Source organism: Drosophila willistoni, chromosome 3R, assembly GCF_018902025.1.
Source record: "Drosophila willistoni isolate 14030-0811.24 chromosome 3R, UCI_dwil_1.1, whole genome shotgun sequence".
Classification (NCBI taxonomy): domain Eukaryota; kingdom Metazoa; phylum Arthropoda; class Insecta; order Diptera; family Drosophilidae; genus Drosophila; species Drosophila willistoni.
The window spans coordinates 12630039-12650342 of record NC_061086.1 but is presented as its reverse complement, the minus strand read 5'-3'; the positions used below and the strand labels follow the sequence as shown (position 1 = coordinate 12650342).

The following is a 20304-nucleotide window of genomic DNA, read 5'->3' as shown; positions in this document are numbered from 1 at the left end:
AAAAAACAAAAAAACAGATGGTTTGATCACCACTATATACACTTTCCAGGTTCCCGTGTTACCCGCTCAGATTGGTATTATTAAATAGTTAAAATTAATAAAAAATAAGGAAGGCGAATCGCATCGCGATCTTGTTAAAATTCAACATCTTGTTTCGGAAGGGTAGTTATTTGAGGAAGGCAAATCTCTCTGCGTTTGCAGCTGACCTTGACAAAAAAGCACGCTCTTTTCCTGTTATCTCTCACATGTTCCATTATGCAAGCGCGTGAGAGAGCCGAAGATTGAGGGGTGCGTGGGGCACGCATTGAAAGCATGCGTTTGACGAAATTAGAGATGGAATTAAGAAAGAAATTTTTTAAACATTTAATTATTTTAGAAACTATGTATTCTAACCTACTAGGAGTTTGCTTGCATCTTTTTCTTTGAACTCTCTCTCCCAAAATCCCGTTACTGACGCTCATCTCTAGTAGAAAGGTTTCTGCTCTTTAGAGAAAGCTTTTATCGGATAAGCAAAAGATAAAAAGAGGGGAAATGTTCTGTTGGTATTATATACACCCGCACATACATTCTTAGATATATACAAACATGCATACATATGTACGAGTGTGTATTTGTATGTCAGTGGTTTTTGCAGCGAAAGTGAAAGCGCTTTTCACATAGCCGGCCAAAGAACCTTTGCCCTTGAACCAACTTCAACAAGGACATTTGTGTTATCATGAATTCTGAAGGTGATGTTTACCTAGAGAACCTTTGCGAAAACGACGCAATCAACAATGAAGAAATGCCGGCAACAATTATCACCTAATGAGCTCTCAGATTACTCATCATAGCCGCAATTCCGCGCCAACCCCAATTCACGCATTCACAATATTATATATGTATATACACACGTACATACATATTATACATGTATGCTAATATATTTTTTTTTTGCGATAAGACTCGCTCAGTTCGATTGGAAGGTTTACAACAATTAGAACCTTTAAAGATTATTGCTGCATTTCCCAGCGGCGTGTTTCACTTGATGTGTTGGTGTGTGCCTAAGCATCGTGGTGTGCGTGAACATGGAATGACTTCTATTTCACCTTTACAGTTTTTTTTTTTGCGTTTTGTCTTGTTTGCCTATCGTACGATTTAACTGTATGCGGCAAATCATTTCATTTTCACTCAATTTAATTTCAGCACAATGTGGAGAAATTGCTTGCATCATCACAGAAATAACAACAACAACATTATGAACAATTTATCGTCGCAAAAAGATTAATTTATTCATAAGGAAGGAGCGATAGAAAATTTATGGCATTTATGTGTCACAAATCGCTCTGAGGTCACTGCTAATTCTTAGTTATTTTTTTTTTTTTTTTACTGATTTACCTGTTACAAAAAAGGTGAAAAATTTGTAGAAAGATGTATTTGCTCTTCCTGTTTTGGAATTACTTCAATTTAAATGCACAGGCTACGAATACACCAAACAAACTTTAGCTGACTCGTGCTTCTTTAGCGGCTTGCGGGCGACTGAAAAAGCTGATTTTGTTTAGATCGGGCGACTATATAACATATGCACATACGTACATATATAATTTCAAAAAAGTCAGTGTGACCCATCTCACAAAAGTGATGTGCTTTAGTGTGGCCGTGCTTTTGGAAAGCTTCTCGAATTGCGCAATATGGGCTCAAATTGAGTTAGAAGCTTATTTCGTTGCACATGTGAAAGGCAACCAGTATTATTGTTAGCATTTTATTACAAAATTAAAAACAATTATGGCTGATACTAAGGAAATAGTTGTTGAAGGCGTCGAGGCACTGACACTGAATGGCAAAACCGAAGAGGCAAAAGAGGCGGGAGCAGCAACCACAACCGGTGCCGCCACGGATGATGATGTGGTGGATCCGTGGACTGTCACTAGTACCAACGATGGTGGCGTCGACTACGAGAAGCTAATAAGTAGGCAGTGAGAAAATTCTGCACTCTTATACGATAGAGATAAACATTAACTAATTTCATTTGTTGACACGTTTGCAGAACGCTTCGGTTCAAGCAAAATCGATGATGAGCTAATCGCACGCTTTGAAAAAATCACGGGCAAACCCGTACATCACCTTATCAAACGTGGCTTGTTCTTTTCACATCGCGATCTCCACAGCATTCTAACTCTTAAGGAGCAGGGCAAATCCTTCTATTTGTATACGGGACGGGGCCCAAGTTCCGGTTCGTTGCATGTAGGCCACCTGGTGCCTTTCTTTATAACAAAGTGGCTGCAGGATACATTCGATGTGCCGCTGGTTATTCAATTGACTGACGATGAGAAAGTATTGTGGAAGGATCTTAAAATCGAAGACGCCATCAAAATGGGACGCGAAAACGCGAAGGATATTGTAGCCCTCGGTTTTGATGTGAATAAAACATTTATATTCAACAATTTGGAGTTTATGGGGTGAGTCTAAAAGATTGCATCCATAATTTTTGAATCGGCATCTTCTATATTTTCTACACTCCAGTAAATGTCCGGCCATGTACCAGAACATTATACGCATACAGAGATGCGTAACTTTCAACCAGGTGAAGGGCATTTTCGGTTTTGGTGATTCGGATATTATTGGCAAAATTGGCTTCCCAGCAGCCCAGGCAGCACCCGCTCTGTCCAGCACGTTTCCGTTTATCTTTGGCAATAGAAAGACGGCTTGTCTTATACCCTGTGCCATTGATCAGGATCCCTATTTCCGTATGACACGCGATGTGGCACCTCGTTTGGGTTTCCCCAAGTGTGCGCTGCTCCATTCCACCTTCTTTCCGGCTCTGCAGGGTGCCAAGACAAAGATGTCGGCCAGTGATCAGAATTCAGCTGTCTTTCTAACCGATACTCCCAAACAGATCAAGAACAAGATAAATAAATATGCCTTCTCTGGCGGACGTACGACAGTAGAAGAGCATCGCGAATTTGGTGGTAACCCAGAGGTTGATGTCGCCTATCAACTACTTCGATTCTTCCTCGAAGACGATGCCAAGTTGGAGGAAGTACGCGTAGCCTACACAAAGGGAGAAATGTTGACTGGCGAAATCAAGAAACTGGCCGTCGAGGTGAGTTAACCAAGCAATGAGCAAATGGTAAAAAGGTGCTTTAATCATATTCTTTTCTCAATATTAGACCCTTACACCGATTGTGGAACAGCATCAGGCTGCCCGTAAATTGATCACCGACGAAATGCTGGATAAATACTATGAAATTCGTCCACTGAAATTTGGCAGTTAGAACTATTTGACGCAAACTCTTATTTCCTAAAGCAGGTACTTTATAATTGGACATCATTTCTGTAGTAAATCTATCTATGCGATATTGAATATATCGATTCAATCTTTTTGGCAATACTCGGCACAATTCCGATTATAAAGTAACTACCATTATGTATAAATGGAACAAGTCAAGCTTGAAGCTTCGATGAACTCGCTATATGTAAATTTAAATATTTATTTTTTTTACCATGCAAAAATGTACAATTTTGTTTACTATCACAGGCTGCAAAAAAATAAATGTTTTGGCTTCAATTTTCAATTGTAACGACTGACCCAGTTTTCCCAGTTTGCCCCTTTTTTGCTGGGCGGCCAAAGCTGTAAACCTTTAAAGCAATTCGATACCCGAGATCCATACCCCCCTGTTCGAATTGCTCTACTGGGAATAATACGACTATTAATTTCGTTATTCCTAGGCAATCCTCTGGCAAAGCAGCTAACAAAATAACTTTGTAGCTACACAAAAATGTAAATACCTTATAAAATGTGAGGTAATACGAGATGGTACAATTGCGTTTGGCAGTGGAGTTTAGTTTAATAATTCCCATCGATAAGAGGTGTGTGCTAGCTGCAGCTATCGAGTGACTACTGTAATTGTCTTAATTTAAACGGAAAATGATGATTTAGGCTGAAAATTAAATTGGTATTATATTTGGAGTACCTATACCAAGTATATAATGTGTTTATAAATATAGCTATAGGTATAGTTACCTCTCTAGATATGGATACATAAACGTAGTATGTATGAATTTTGTTTTTTTTTTTTTTTTAATTAACTCAAAACACTTGTGTTTACATGCGTCGAAAATATATACATATATGTATATATATATACGTATATGGATATTATGTATATACATATAGCTTATAGCCTGGCCTGCATGTGTGTGTGTTTGTGCATAACGATCAAAAGAAAAACTCAAAGTGAAGTTGTGGCGACAATCCAAGTCAGTCAGTCAGTCAAGTCCCAGTCACATTCCCAATTTCATTCTCCAGACTACAGACATAAGTGAAACGCGTCTTTAGCTTGGCACACGCGCTCTCGCCGCTCTCTGCCAGCGCTGTACGATCTTGATCTCGTTGTGGACACAATAGGAAGGAAATTAAGTAGCTTCATTGTTGTCACTTCGACAGGTACCTCCCGCTCAACGCATCCTAGACAACAAGTTGTTCTTTTTGTTGTTGTTGTGCATACACACTCACACACACACGGAGACACACACACAGCATCATTGTTTATCCTATTGACACACGTACAAATCATCAACTAAGGAGTAGAGTATATGGTGACGCCATAGAAGCCCTCTGACCGTTTGGTCCTAAGATGAATGACCAAAACGTTGAGGGGGGAAAAATCTTTGGATGAGCCATTCATCAGCCATCATTTAGCCAGTTTCTAATGTACTTCAAAACATAGTAGTGAAGGTGGTCCACGTAGTGACGCGACGGTAAAGCTGAAAGTATTCCACTTTTATTATATTCTTTCGTTTTTGCTCTGAAACTGAGCTCACCACAACGATCGGGTTCATTGCCGCTATCAGACGTGGATGAAAGACGTTCGCGCATCAAAATCGGCTTAGACTTAACGATGACGGATCAATTGTTGAGTGCAACGGCATCTTCAGTGTCACATAGTGAGCCACCTGCGCTGGTGCCGGTGCCAGTATCCACTAGTGGTTCCTATTTGGATGAATCTGAGCCAACGGAGCAGCCTGTGCTGCTGGAATTGGGACCAGCACAGCCAGCAGCTCCGGTAACCAGCATCAATTACACACTTTTGCCAGATGGAGGTGGCCTATTGACGTATGGATCGCCAACAACCCATTCCAATGGCCTCTCCTATTCGACAGATGGCAGTGGATTGAGTTTAATGACCAATTCCGGATACGGTGTTATACCGCAGCCGGTAACCATGTGGCCATTACCCCAACACACTACTTCGCAACCACCCCCCGTTTCCAGCATTGACAGCAAATCCAGTGAGCTAGTTCCTCCGCCCATGTATATGACCTACGGCGGATCTATGGGCGGCGGAACTAATATCACCAACAGCACAGAGGTTGAAATTACCAAAGAACATAATCCCGCCTGGCGGGAGAAAGCTTTGCAAATGGAGAAGGACTATAGACGGACTGCCTGCGATAGAGAGCGCACCAGAATGAGGGATATGAACAGAGCCTTTGATCTGTTACGCTCCAAGTTGCCCATCTCGAAGCCGAATGGGAAAAAGTACTCAAAAATTGAAAGCCTACGGTAGGTCCCAATATTCAATAATATGTTAATATCGGTTTATACATTTGGATATACATTTTCAGAATTGCCATCAACTATATAAATCATCTGCAGGCCATGCTACGTGAGAGTCATTTGCCCGATTCCGAAATGGTATCCTTTAGACATACCTCACGAGGCATGAGTGGTGGCAGTTCGTCTCTCCACTATGATAGTCAGTCGCATGGCAATGCGAACTCCTCGTCCTCCGCCTTTGATTACGAGAACGGAACGTCAACATCTCAAAATGGTAACGGTTGCTGTGGCTGGAGTGGCGGCAGTAGCTCCTCCCCCACTTATGATAATGGCAAGGACCATTGGGGATCGTAACTCTAATTGGTTTCAAATGTTATAAGTTTTGCCAAAGAATTTTTAAATTCCGATTTTTGTTAATAGTTTTTATGACAAGTAATCGGACTATGTATATATTTATATATATATTGTGAAAGTCGCATAGAAATTTAAATCGTATGCCATTTAATAAAGATTAATTGATTTTTAAATTTTTCGACCGTTATTTAACATTTGCCCCTATATTTATGCAACTTTTTTTGTTCTAATTTGGCTCTAAACTATTTATTTGCTTTGGGTTTCTATTTTCTTGGCTTTTACTAAATCGTTATTAGTTCTATTTAAGTATATACTATATAGACTAAACCAGACGCAATTTATGTGGAATGTAGGAATTCTTCCTAGTTTTGAACAGTGACAAGTAACTCTTGCCAACGGTTGAGGGTTTAAAATTTGATAGCCCGGAATGGACTGTGAACGAATTTGAGATGCAATTTAGAGAAACTAGTTAGTTTCTTAGTTAAAAACTGGAGGGCGATTAACAAAACATGCCAATTTAATGTAATAAAATCAAATGGACTGGTCTTTTTAGGTTATATATATTTAACGTGACGTTTAAATTTGTCTAACATTATACACTCTTGACAATTTACATATGATGCTTTTGAATAAAGACGAAACTGACTGACGTGAAGGTAGTTGTATGTATGTAATTAATATATAAGCCTAAAAAGTACAAACAAAACGAAAATATTTAACAAATTAATATGGAATTACTTTTTCTTTTTTGCTGCTAAACACTTCCAACTGCAACAGCAATGCACAAACTGAAAAGATGTTGTATAGTAATACTTATTATTATATTGAGCCAACAAACATTTGGCTGCACACACGCACACACAATTTGTCCTCTAATTTGAATAGAATTTGCTTGGTTGGTTTGCTTTTCTTTTTTGTTGGTGGTAAGGGGGGAAACTTAAAAGGAAAAGAGCAAATAACAAATGACTTGTTTTTGTTTTGGATTGTAAATGTGCTCCACTTAGTTGTCCTTCTTGATTCTGGTGGAGGTCATGCGGTAGATGATGGAATCTCTGCCGGGATCCATGGCAGCAATGGCATAGCATATGGCCAAAAGGGACAGACCAAAGATGACCATGAACCAAAGAATGATGTTGAAGATGACTGGATAGTCGTCATTGTAGGTGGTGGCCAAGTTGTAGGGATTGCTTGCATCAGCCTTCAAGACTTCGCGCCTGGCACGAGAAAGATTGGATGACGCATCCTTATCGGTAGACTGGACGAAGAGCACAGAGTCGCTGGACTTTTGAGCAGCGGCAAGCAAACGACCAATGGCAGCGGAGAGCAATTTGTTGGCCTCATCGACAGCAACTGACTTCTCGCCATGAGCCTTGGCAATACCATCGACGGACAGACGAATAATCAGCACATTCGAGGGCTTCAGCATCTCAGCCAAATTCTCGGCGGCAGCATTGATATAACCAATTTCCTGCAGGAACTGTTTGTCAGCGTTGTGGAGAGCAGGATTCAGGTTCTTGGTGGGGTTTGCAGCAACAGCCTCGGAGTTACCGAAACACGATTTGAATGACTGCACCTAAAAACGAAAATAGAAAATGTTATTTCTTGTATTTTACATAATACACAAAATGAAACTTACTCCACTATCGTATTGCTCGAAATTGATGTCGCAAACGGGCTCATTGGCTGCCTCCAACTCAGCTGCCAAGGCATTGAGTGAGGTGTGAGTGTTGGAGCCAACCAGTTCATAGGTTTTCGCATTGCCTGATGTCGTCACATGGCTTGCACCTTGCACATGAATGGCAATCACGCCCTTGGCTAGATCAAAGGGATCGTTGATTCTCATGCCACCCCATTTTGAGTCACCAGTGACGGCATTGCCCATGGCAGCGTAGAGTACATCGCCAACGTAGGCGCTCTCCAGTGCATCGCTGCCCTTGAAGCTGATTGCTTTGGGGCTGTTCAGCACGGTGAATTCGCCAGTGGCTTGAACTGAAAATAAATAAGTTATACTTAGTGAAAACACAATTTTCTCTACAAAAGTCGAAAATTGTGGATTCTGCGCATGCAGGTTACGCTTATCCACTTGACAGAATTTTTCTTTATCAAACACAACCACATCACTGCAGATGAAAAGTTCCAGTTGTCTTTGATGTTTTAACAGTTAATTTCTTGCAAATACTTTTGCCACACTTTGTTTAAATTGTTTTTACTTACTGGCTGCAATAAACAGCGAGAAAATTAGGCAACTTTGTAACATTTTAACTTTTCTGCTTTTAATCATATGACAACTGCGAAAAGAAAACGTCTCCACTCCCCGAACGGCCCGATGATATCTGTCATGTGACAGTCTCAGTGTGGCCAAACTTTGAGAATAGTATTTTTAGTATTTTTATTCTGTGGCAAAAATCATTTGCGAGCAGTTCAAAATAGGGGGGAAAATACTGGGCAGCATTAAATTGGCGCGTAAAGATTGGTCATATTATTTTTCGAACCAAAATAGTATATCAATAAAATGTGTTTTTTCCAATATATGTTTTTTATTTACAATCTATCCTTGGACAATAAATAAATTTGGAGATACATAAAACATAACAGGAATAGTCGGCTCCACTGAGTCAACTATTATAAATAAAATTTCATTTTATTTGATATTTATATTTATGTATATGTACATATATAAAACAGACGTTAACTTATACGGAAGATCTAATGTATGTAACCTTTTTAGCCTTCTTGTTGTTATATTATCGAGTAAATAAAGTGTACCCTAAAAATTTTCATATTTCTTGGCTCAACCAAGATTTTTACTGCCATTACAATTTGCTTACCGAACTCTTTTTAAATACGTTGATTAAGTTTTTCTATACATAGTTGACGCCATTTGAACGTCTTCCGATCGGAAAGCTGTATTTTATCCACTAACCATCATTCTAACAATTAGTCATCAAAACTTCTAGTTACGCCTAATGAAAAATTAGCCTCAAATTGCACAAATTTGATATCATATAGATTTTATCCACTTGAAAACAATCCAAATCGAAGAAAATAAAGACAACTAGTTTATGTAAAAACCGTTAAATAAATACAAGTTAAGTTTTTATTTAATATATAACAGTTTTTAATTAATAAAAATCCAGAGTTCCTCATCGTGGGAAATATGTATGTACCTTTATCTATATTAAATTATTGTTATTATTATCCCATCGGCAACACAACTTGTCAATGTCAAGTGGTGTTTTCTGACCTGATGATGCTTGTTTACATAAGTGATGAAAAAGGAAAATACAACAATAAAAAAATATGATAACCATTGAACTTCAACCCCCACACGTCGTGGACGTGGTGGAAATCAAAAATCCATTAAAACGCTACCGACATGGACCCTGCGATGATGTTGATGATGATGATGATGATGATGTTGATGATGAGAATCGGTTTATACATACATACATCAATTTTTTTGTGGAGTGTGTGTATTTCATAATATTGGACCTTTATTTATGCGAACTTTGGCCGAACTCTTCGTCCAGGTCCTCTTCTGTGTGAGTGCTGAACTTTTGCCTGATAAGAGCCACGCGTTGATTGCTGCTGCCCGTGTTGTTGTTGTTGTTGTTCTTGTTGCTGCTGATTCCTTTTCTGACCAAGCGTCCCAATATCATGCTAATGTTGGCGCACAGTTGCATCAATTGTTTTTCAATCAAAGTGTCATCAATCTTATTGGCTGTTTGTTTAATTAACGTACTGAACCCCCATCCATTCACCCTCAATACTTTGTCTACCTTTTGGGATCCATTATGGGGATGGACCAAAGAGACAGAGAGAGAGAGAGAGAGAGAGAGAGAGAGAGAGAGAGAGAGCGAAGAGCTCAACGTAAATACGTAAGAATATTTCATGCCAATCCATTTGACCCCCGGTCACGCCTGATTGCCAGGCATCCGAAAGGCACCACACCGCACCACCCCGCCACGCCCCACATCGCACCGTTGCAGTTTTATTTCCCTTCCATACTTCCACTTTGCCATTTTTCTTTCGCATTTCACTTCTTAACTTTGTCCATGTCTGTTATGTCCATTAAGTGTGTCTGTGCTAAGACTTGGAAATTGTCTTTTGAATGTTTCAATTACACGCCTTCTTAAGCACAGCTTCTCTCCTCAAATTGAACCGACTGACGCCCCAGAGTCAGGGACGATTTTCAGGGGTATTCGCTCTCGTTTCGTCTCTTCTTGGATGGATTGGAATGACTGCTGAACGGACGGACTTTATTTTTTTTGGTTGGCTCAGGAATTTCTGTTTTTTCTTTGCTTTGGTTTTTTCCGTTCGGTTTTTATGCGGCAATAAAGTGAAATATACAGATAGTCGATGAATTTACTGCCTTAAGAGTAGAGTATACTCTAGGTTACATGGTTTATCGTGTGTGTGTGTGTGTGTGTGTATGCTTAAACCGAATCCTTCTTCCTGGCTGCTCCTCATCCTCTCCTCTGGTTCACATTTAGCCAATTTCGTTAAACACTCTTTTGCCTTAAACCATTAATTTCCTATATGTTCGAGTTGTACGTGCTGCTGGAGCCAGCAGCATCATCCATACCGATGCCTGGGTCTATGGTAAGTTAATTTTATTGCTAAAAGAGGGTTAAGTGCTTGATGCACAGCTGAGTGGCTCCATTCTATGGCTCCATGGGGTGGTGGTAGTTCGCCTGGTGATAGAAATCAAATTTGCTTTATCGTATATATGCTAATTTGGTGTCTGCCTTTGGCTCGAAGTATGTAAATGATTTGAACTACATTTCGTTTGATGGGCATTTAATTTTGCATTGATCCAACAGATCGATAAAGATAAGGATTCGAGTATAATTCAATTTTTTTTTATTTTTGTTTATTATATTCTCCATTTGAACCAAAAGTGTTTAACCTCATGGCAAATAAATCAATTGAAATGACCGCAAAATCAAATGATGCATAAATAAGTTTCAAAAATTGTGCTGAAAAATATTTGTATAGACTTGAGGTCAAAGTGCATGTATGTATGTATATGTATTGTATATGTGCATTTTAGTAGATTAGATATCTTGCCAAAGATTAACCGAACTGACACTTGAAAGCAAATTAAATAGAAAATTGCGTTTTTGCCATAAAAGTCACAACGCAAAAATTTGTATTGTGTTTGTTATTTGGAAATTTTATACATAATCGAATTTTTGGTCAATCTGTGCATACAATTACCCAAAACATATAGACAGCTGAGGTCAAGGAAGGCAGGAATGGAGGGATGGAGAGAGAGAGAGAGAGATAGCGTTTCGTCCTGTGGCTATTGCACCGCATGCCAAACAATTGGAAACCGAATGTCATCTTCAATTTCAAATTCAATTATAAAACAAATTGGTTTGAGAGTGCAAATATAAATACGTATATCTATACATACATACATACATACTGCAGACTCATATCATAGTGGGAGTGGGCGTGGCAGGGTGATCCAGAGAGATGGAATGACACACTTGAGGCAACATCAAACGGCAAATCCATTCATCCACTTTGCAATTGTGTCCAGTGAAATAAATGTAATGAAATGTTAACAAATGACAACAGGCTGGCAAACAAGCAGGAAAAACCACAAGAGGGTGGCACATCCTTGTTGACCAGCCAAACACACACACACATAGAGAGAGAGAGAGTGAGAGAGAGACAGAGCTGAGAGGTCTCCACGTATCGAATTAGTTTGATGAGATTTATTGGCTCAAGTCCCACTTGACCAACGGCCAGACAATTATGGATTAGTGCCATTTGTTTGTGGCCTGACTGGGATTTGATATTTCACATGACTTGGACTACTTGAATCAAGGACTTCGATTAGGCCATGGCCGATGATGATGATGATGATGATAACGATGATTATGCTCCGAAAGTAATGTAGATTCGATTCGTCACTCCTTTAATGCAAACTCTCGATTACCTAAAACGCATCGGATTACCATGGTGGATGGACGAAGGATCCAAACGCAAACCCATACCCAATTCCAACTCACATCCAACTCACGCATGTCATCGCCAGTGTTAGGCCAGTGTCAGTCCCTTGCTGGTCCTTTGGGGAAATTTGTCAGAGCATCAGTGGCGTTAAGGTGCCAATTAAGGGCTTTTTAGTATCAATTACAAAATCGCACGTTTCCGCACCTTTATCAATGTGCGAACCTTTCCAGGATGGGCGTGAAATCTGCAATGTGATTGTGAATCGGGGGACAGTATGGAATGGCTGATGTCCTGATGAGCCTGCTAGAGAGACAAGGGGGCAGAAGCTGTGACATGTTGGTCAGCATGTGGATGAGTTTGGTTTACTCTCTCTCTCTCTCACTTTTTCTTTGTTTTTCTGTTGTTTTTTTTTCGGTAGATTTCTTGTGAAATTGTTTTGTGGCTTTGTTTTTATTGTCCTGATTGCTGTAGGTTTTGACAGTGTCATTTTGCCAGTGATTTATTGTCCTGACAATGGTAAATTGGATTTGTCATTAAAATAACTAGATGGATTTCGGTCATTGAATAATCCAGAGAATATTCTATTTGATTCGACATTTATTGAGAAGTCCTAATACTTGCAAAGTGAAGATAAGATTACGAGTTATTGAATATCAACAAAATAGAAAAGGAAGAAGAAAGGAAATAGGAAGGAAAATGAAGACTTAGTAAAACATTTTTAACAGTTTAAAATCTTCTTAACTCCTTGCAAAATCGTTCACTTGGTTTTAGACCCTTTCAAATCAATGTTATATATAGAATATTTGGAAAACCATGACCCACCATAACGAATGCTTCAAAAATAATAATTTCCAAATGTTTTTAAGGATCATTCCTTTTGGCGGTTTCTCATCAACATTTGACAAGTTTAGTCACACTTTTACATATTGTCTCTGCAAGTATGTATTTCGTCGTCTCCAACTTCAATTTTATTCACACCACTCCAGCGTGGAGTTTCAATACGCTTCTAGCTAGTTTTTGCTGTAATCCACACCTAAAATCCACGACAGCGTGTCTAAGTTACACCCAATTTCGACTCGTATTACAAATTAAAATGTGCCGCAACCCACATAGACGCACACAGCCACACACAGAAACACACACACACACACACACACGCAGGCATCCTGTGGCCCTTATCCATTGAATATTCAGAGAACAAGAGGCGTGAAAGGGAAATCCACAAACAGACAGTGGCATGACAGGATTTTAAACTGATTAGCTAGCACCTAGACGCCTCTCGTCTCTAGTCTCTTTGCGGCTGCCACGGGTCAATGAGATGCTAAGAGTATGACAGGCATTGAAAGGGTGTTTGGGTCAACCTACCGACAAAAAGAAAGATTGCTTAATTTTTAACAATATCAAAAAAAAAAAACGAAAAAGTCGAGAACACAAAGGGGAAAAACTAAAAGAAGTCGTTCAAGGATTTACGGGAATTTGTCAGACATTGCTTTGTGGCTTTGACATTTCAAGGGATTGATGGGATTGATTCAGTGCCTCTCTCCGGTGCAGGCGTTACCCACCGATACACACACACACACAGTTCAGTGAGCATATCCTGCCATCCCATTGATTTATTTGCTAGAATTTGTAATTGAGTTTTTTAAAGTTCTACCCCTCCAACCGCCCCCCTCTAGAAAACGCCCTTAAACTGTCAACAGCCAGTTTCTGACACCCAACTAGATTTAGTGTATATGATTAATCGCTGGTAATTATGTTGATTAATTGCCATATTAGAGGCATTTTCCTGAAGCGTGTGAATCCCCATGTAATCCTCATGCGTTGTTATAGATCATATTTTTGGTTGCTTGTTGTGATTTTCGGTTTAAAATAGAACTGACTTTCTCCATGGCGTCGGTCTGTCTGTCTAACTGTCTGCCTTTATCTGTTTCCCCCCCCTTTAATTACCAAAATGCCATTTGCTATATAAAACGGCGCCCCCTTTTCTTAGGTAAACAAGGCCAAAGAGAGGACCAAGAATGTGGCGAAGTTTGAATGCTCTCACAGAATACATAGAAACGAGGAAGAGAGAGAGAAAGAGAATCAGAAGTCATTTGTATTTCAAAAGTTATTATTCAGTGTGTCGAAAACTTGGGAGGGCAGTTTTAAATATAATCTACTATTGGTTACAGTCTAAAAACATCAAAAAAATTCTTGAAATAATGAAAGTATTCTGTTTTATGCTAATACAATTTCGGGTTGCCTTACAGAGAATCCCATTTTAAATAGTTTGGGGACTAAAGAATAAATGTCACTTGAGAAAGCATAAAAACTTGTGCTTTATAATTCAATTGGAAATTTGTATTCAAAGAACACATAACAATATGCATGGGCTTAGAGAAGATTTTAAACTTAATCCAAATATACTCATATTAGCCATAAATGGTTTTAAATATAACCTTCAAATCTAAAATCTACTTAGTTAAACCTTACGGAAGAAGCTAAGGAGCGAAAGAGATAGAGATTATTTATTCTATTTATTTACATCTTTTTGCATTAGAACAATACACAAGCCTTTTAATATTTAATCAAAAATATATATAAAATATCTCAAAATACTGTTTAAGTGGAAGAAGTCAGAAAAGACAAAAAAAAAACTACTCAAAGCTTTTTTAACTGCTATTTCAAAAAGACATATTTTATTCCCTGTAATTCGGTAGGGAATTAAAGATGGTATTAATAATTGATCCATACAAACTAAATTGCTTTAATAGAGACTACATAGAGACTATATAAAAGAATATAAGAAGCATCTAAAATAGTCAAAAAAGTCATAAAATTCGACATGATTTCAAAGATTTTGGAGTTAGGAGCTAATTCAAAATTTAGGACCCATTTTTAATTGGGTTTCTCCTAAAATCGATTGGGAAATAAATTTTATAAAGCTTCCTGGAAGTTTAAGTCGGCAGCTATGTATATGTTAAATCGCGTCCAAAGTCGTCCAAAGTCGCGTCCTTAAAAGTCAAAGTGAAATGCGTTATTGGTCAAAAGTATTGGTTTTGGCACTTTTCTGCAATTGGTATATAATTTTCTTAAAGTTGACGTAAGATTTTTGCCCCCCTGAGGTAAAATTTTCTTGGTCGGGGGACAGGACTTACGAAACTCAATAATAGACATTGAAATTGTAAACAAATTGTTCCGTAATATCACTCTTTAAGAAATAGGCTTTTGGATGAAACTTGATTTAAATTATTTTAGTAACTTCAAAAATTGTTGCACCAATATCCCCCCATATGCTGTGTCCATCAAACTGTAATATTCTAACGACAAAATAAACTATTAATTATTTTAAATTTATTGTGAGATTATTGCATTCGGATGAACTTTGTGAGTTATGGGTTTTGATATTTAGGCGTTGATGCAATTGTCTATGTATTTTTTTGATAGAAACTAATTTGCAAGTCTAAGAAGTTTGTGTATCATTTATAGAGTTAAAAATACGTTTGTTTGCCGCGTTTTAAAATTATTTGACAATCGTATAGACCCATTTTTAGACCAGAGTATAGAACGTAAATTGCTTTGGTCCTGCTTGACCAGAAAAAGTAATAATATTTCATTACAAGCAGCGGCACTGCTTTGTCTTTTTTTGATTCGCTTTTTGGTTGGTGGGCTTCTCACTTTTTGTTTTTTTTTTGTTCTTTGCCATTTCGACGAGGCACTTAAAATTAAGCGTGCTCAAATCCCCAAAGACCACAAGCCCAACATAAACAAACTAACCGAATGAATGCAACTTCCATTCTCCCCAAGGATTTGACAGGGTAGCGCGAGAGCAGGGCAGCAAGAAAAGGGGGTGGGCAACCGCAATCAGAAAAATAATAACCACATTATTGTGTTTAATAATGAAAAATATCATTTTCGGCATAACTTTTGGCTTCTGTTTGTGCAGGGGGTTGTGCCTGGGCCTGCCCCACTCCACTCCACTCCACTCCGCATCCATTCGACCAAGAGAGACGCCCGCATTTTGGTTGGCCATTCTGAGGTTGAACAACCCTTAAACCGGGTCTAAGCATATTTTCTAAATTATGTTCATTTACTTGCTGTTGCTGCTGGTTGTTCCTGTTTATTTTTACGGGGGAGTCTTCAGATTGAGTGGCTTTTACTTAATTTGTGGGCGCCACAACTGCCACGCCCGTCTCATCTTTGCCTCAACTTGGCCTCAACTTTGCCTCTGGCAGCCATCAAAAGGGGTGCGTCTTGAATTGGAGTACCAGTTTACCAGTTTACTGGTATACCACCCTCTAGTCAGACATTGTTTTGTTATTATTGGCATGTTGACTTTTGAAATTACTTTTTAATATGCGCAAATACTTTGCATATTTGCTGCTCAACAATTTCGAGTCCACAATTGCGCCATATGCCCTTATCGGTTGTACATACAAGTACATGCACGTTTAATGGGCGTAGGGGAAGGGGGTTTAAACAAATCCATAACGAGCTTATAAGTATATTGGGACGAACTCTTCTGTCTAGACTTCAATTCGAAAGAGTGAGTTATCACATTGCGATTCTTTAACACCAAAACTAAAAGCATACAAAAAATTCATTCATTCTTAAATCGAAAATGGTTTTTGTTGATTTTGTTTTGTTAAGTGCATATATTTAAAATCTATCCAGACTTGGACAATGATTGAATTCAATGAAAAACATATAAAGCATGGAATGATTATATTCTTAAAAAAATTGCATCAATCGATAAATTATTTTAAGAGATATAGCCACTCAATTAAATATTTTTTCAAAGCATGTGATCCTGATTTTTAAATAAAATAACCTGCAAAAATTAAGTTGCTTGTTTTAATTTAGCAAAAAATCTGGGTATACCTTTTAAAAAGATTTTAAAAGATTTTAAAATTAGCAAGAATGCTCAAAGATTTATTCAGAAATCCACATATGTATGTTATTAAAAAGATAAATATTTCCAAATATTCCAAATAAGGACTATTATATAATACTGAAGAATTCAATGTTAAGGAAAGTAATAAATGATTCCTATTCTAAGAACCTGAGTTATTACTTCTAAATAAATAACTCCATCAAATTTAATTACTAATGGCTAAATATTAATCCTAAGAATTAAAAGATTATTAGAAAAATATCAGAAAAATGCAAAACTAATTGCAATAATGAAAAAAATCATAATTACAATCTCAATCCAATTGCTTAAAATCGAAGTGCAAATGATTTAAGGGGATAAATCACTTGAAAATTTTGAGATAATCAATTTTGAGCTTCTTACATTTTTGGAGTGTATATACATACATATATTTAAATATATTTCTTTCAAAATGCAACGTCAGAGTTTTTCTCAAAATTATTGTTTTGAAATCGCTAAACAGAATTTCTCAAAAGCTAAGTTAATATTGAGATATTCACTTTTTGTCATAGGTCTTTTTTTTCGTTGGTTTGTTTTTTTTATAAGCGAAGTGTTTTAAAAATATGGGTTTAAAAACAGAGTTATAATTATATTATTAATTTTATTTTAAGCGAAATTACCAATTACCTTGTTAATTTTAATCTCAAGTTATATGTATATATTTAAGTATTAATTAAATGTACTTACATATGGGTAAGTAATGCATGAAAGGCATAAGGAAATACCTATTCCCAATTAATTAATGGACCCTCTAACTGAACCTCTGAAGTTCCGACCATGTATAAGTACTCAAAACTATTTGTACACAAATACCCGACGTGTTCTCCTCCTCTCCCCTCACGCTACAAAAAGAAAACAACAAAAAAAAATCTCTGCATATTGACATCAATTAAAGTGCATCAAGTCGACACTCAAACAAACAACGTAATTTACAACAAATGTGTTTGAAAATTGCTCAACTCGGAAATCGGAAAGCAACAACAACAACTATTCATTAGCTACCCCTGGGGATATAACAAAAATATACGTGTACAAAAAAAAAAAAAGAAGTGAAAAAGGTTGAACAACTGCACATAGAGAGGACACAGAGGACAGGCCACAGTTCCACAGTCCAGGGGGTCCTGGCAAGGGTTCTATGGAATCTGGAGTTTTACCCTTGTTTCGGCAACTTTATGCGGCTAGATAGCCGAAGGCGACAGGCGGCGGTAGCATTTGAGTGCGTTGATTTGAGCCTTTGGCTATTTTCTTGAAGCGGGCAATCGGGGGGAGTAGAGGTCAAACGGAAATAGTTCCATAATGAACAAAACACATTGTAAATTGTCCTGCTGGCAATGGTAAATGGGGGTACAAGTGTTTGACGGGTACAAGAACCCTTGGTTTGGATTACACTGCGCGAAAATGTTAATAAAATGTAGTAGGATGTTAGATTTTGAATAGTAATTTGCTTACAAGAAGCTAAGATGAAGCTTAAATTAAGGACTGATTGCTTCTTTTGACGAAAGTAAAACTATATTTAGTGAGGATAAATTTAGGTTAAAATAATAATAAGAATCTTGATTTGCTTTAAGTCGATTGGAGCGCCTTTAATAGACAGAAATTGTTTAGGTCTGATTAAGAGAAGTAAACTTTTAGATACTATGTTAAATTCTGTTGTAGATTGTTTATTCTCTCAGTGTACATTGCGACAAGTTTTATGCAGAATTCGATACGAAACTTGCTGCCAGTCTAATGTAAAAGGCAAATTAGCAAAAACCAGCCCGACAATTTAAAATAAAATGAGCCAACCAAGAGCATTAGCATCCTTTGCTGGCATCCTTAACTGCCTTTCTACTCTATTACAAAACATTGTCCCCAGACAATTCAATTTAACTACCACTACAGGCAAAAAGGCATTCGACTGTATGGAATGCACTCGAAATGCCATATTTGGTCCTCTTTCGGTGCCTTCAACCACCAAGAGAGGGTGGGGAGGGGAGGGGGAAGCATGCAAAACTGCTGCCGCAGTTAATTTAATAATTTATCATTTGGCTGCAAGGCAAGGCAACAAAAGATTATTTAAATTCGCCTGATATAGATCAGAGATCGCAAAAGGATCGAAATGGGAATGAGGGGGGTTGGGTTATGCAGTGGCAATAAATGACGTGTCAACCCGGTGGCAATGCAGCGCCATAATTTAAAAATTTCCACACCCCTTAGACAGAGGCTGAGAGAGATGCTAAAAAGGGGTGTGCATCATTTGTTAAATTATTTTAAATTAAATGATGTGGCAGAATTCAAATTTTTTTTGGTGTTCAAGAATGACAAGTCTCACACGCACACACACAGATGGACACACACTCACTTTCTAATTGCCGCATCGAATAGCAAAATGCAACGAATTGTAAAGCAAATTGCCAACAATAGGATTCGATAGAGAAGAAAAAGTTGTACAAAAAAAGCACTTGAAACAAATTTGTTTACCCAAAGTTGTGAAATATTTTGATTTATATATAGATAGCAAGTCCTAAGAAAGGGAAGGGGTGAAAGGGGCCACAAATTCTGGGCTTAGATTCAGTCCTAGACACCATGTGTAATCCTTTCGTGCCCATTTCAATTGTTCGATTTGACAAATTGATTTCCACTTTTACCGGCTCGTCCTGATTGCTTTGGCTTTGGTTTGTTTGCTTTGGAAATTGGCATTTTTTGTTGTTGCTGTTGTTGTCGTTGCCTGCCTCCTGCCTTTTGCTGATCCTGGCTCTTCTTTCCTTCTTTTATTTTTTTGCTCCTCACTTTGGCCACATGTGCGTAAATATTTATTTAGTTCTAGGCACATCAAATTTTTAGTTACACATTCTCGCCCAACCGCATTGTCACCCAGCCATTCAACCATCAGTTCGCCAGTCCACCAGTCATCCAGTCAGCCATCCACCCAACCCATTCCATCGTTTAAATGCATGCAAATTGTTCCTTGGCTTTGGCGCCCAATCTGAAAAGTTGGTTGAAATTTATGTGCCATTGGGCGACCACCAAGAGGAACAAAAAAAAAAAAGAAAGCAAAATTAAATTGCTTTTCCAAATAGAGTTCGTGGCGGTGTGTGTGTGTGTGTGTCTGTATGAGTGTGTGTGTGATGTGGCAACGCGACACTAAGATTGGCCGCCGACTAACAGAAAACGTTGTAACTTGACCCTTTTGGCCATATAAAGTAGGATTTTTCGTGCTCGTTTTGTTATTTCATAATGCACTGCGAGTCAAACTCAGAAGCTAATTGCTAATCATTCAAAGTTTGTAGGCAAGAAAACATTCATTCTTTACTCTCAATTATAAACTGAAAATATAAAAGATAATCTTCAGATGGATCAATGGAAAGCTTTAAAGAAAAGTTGATATATTGCTGAGGGGATAGAGAATATAAATATTGCCTTTGTTTGAGCTTTCTTAGGATCCAATTTATGAAAAACTCTACCCCAAAAAAGAAAGGATGGATTCCCTGACGATGATATTTAAAGTGATATAAATATATTGGCAGTGAGATCAAGCGATTTTTATATATTCAATGTA

General features: G+C 37.9%; 3 protein-coding genes across 3 annotated transcripts; 2 read left to right on the top strand and 1 right to left on the bottom strand.

Moving 5' to 3' along the window:
• Positions 1 to 1685: 1685 nt before the first annotated feature.
• On the top strand, positions 1686 to 3551 carry LOC6650855 (tryptophan--tRNA ligase, cytoplasmic). The gene is made up of 4 exons (XM_002073694.4): positions 1686 to 1945; positions 2024 to 2435; positions 2500 to 3079; positions 3147 to 3551. The coding sequence occupies exons 1-4, from the start codon at positions 1762 to 1764 to the stop codon at positions 3249 to 3251; spliced, it is 1281 nt and encodes a 426-aa protein (XP_002073730.1). The 5' UTR covers positions 1686 to 1761; the 3' UTR covers positions 3252 to 3551.
• A 644-nt stretch (positions 3552 to 4195) lies between these two features.
• Positions 4196 to 6063, top strand: LOC6650854. The gene is made up of 2 exons (XM_023180431.2): positions 4196 to 5542; positions 5605 to 6063. The coding sequence occupies exons 1-2, from the start codon at positions 4878 to 4880 to the stop codon at positions 5888 to 5890; spliced, it is 951 nt and encodes a 316-aa protein (XP_023036199.1). The 5' UTR covers positions 4196 to 4877; the 3' UTR covers positions 5891 to 6063.
• A 368-nt stretch (positions 6064 to 6431) lies between these two features.
• On the bottom strand, positions 6432 to 8223 carry LOC6650853 (ATPase H(+)-transporting accessory protein 2). Its single transcript, XM_002073692.4, has 3 exons — positions 8105 to 8223; positions 7527 to 7879; positions 6432 to 7463 (listed from the first exon to the last, which is right to left on the bottom strand). The coding sequence occupies exons 1-3, from the start codon at positions 8169 to 8171 to the stop codon at positions 6891 to 6893; spliced, it is 993 nt and encodes a 330-aa protein (XP_002073728.2). The 5' UTR covers positions 8172 to 8223; the 3' UTR covers positions 6432 to 6890.
• Positions 8224 to 20304: the final 12081 nt, after the last annotated feature.

Excerpts from the sequence above, each read along its gene's own strand:
- LOC6650853 (XM_002073692.4), bottom strand. The coding sequence starts at position 8,171 with ATGATTAAAAGCAGAAAAGTTAAAATGTTACAAAGTTGCCTAATTTTC. Across the intron at positions 7,880-8,104 it reads CTCGCTGTTTATTGCAGCCA|TTCAAGCCACTGGCGAATTC; the intron begins GTAAGTAAAAAC and ends ATTTATTTTCAG. Across the intron at positions 7,464-7,526 it reads TCGAGCAATACGATAGTGGA|GTGCAGTCATTCAAATCGTG; the intron begins GTAAGTTTCATT and ends TTTCGTTTTTAG.
- LOC6650854 (XM_023180431.2), top strand. The coding sequence starts at position 4,878 with ATGACGGATCAATTGTTGAGTGCAACGGCATCTTCAGTGTCACATAGT. Across the intron at positions 5,543-5,604 it reads TCAAAAATTGAAAGCCTACG|AATTGCCATCAACTATATAA; the intron begins GTAGGTCCCAAT and ends ATACATTTTCAG.
- LOC6650855 (XM_002073694.4), top strand. The coding sequence starts at position 1,762 with ATGGCTGATACTAAGGAAATAGTTGTTGAAGGCGTCGAGGCACTGACA. Across the intron at positions 1,946-2,023 it reads CGACTACGAGAAGCTAATAA|AACGCTTCGGTTCAAGCAAA; the intron begins GTAGGCAGTGAG and ends ACACGTTTGCAG. Across the intron at positions 3,080-3,146 it reads TCAAGAAACTGGCCGTCGAG|ACCCTTACACCGATTGTGGA; the intron begins GTGAGTTAACCA and ends TCTCAATATTAG.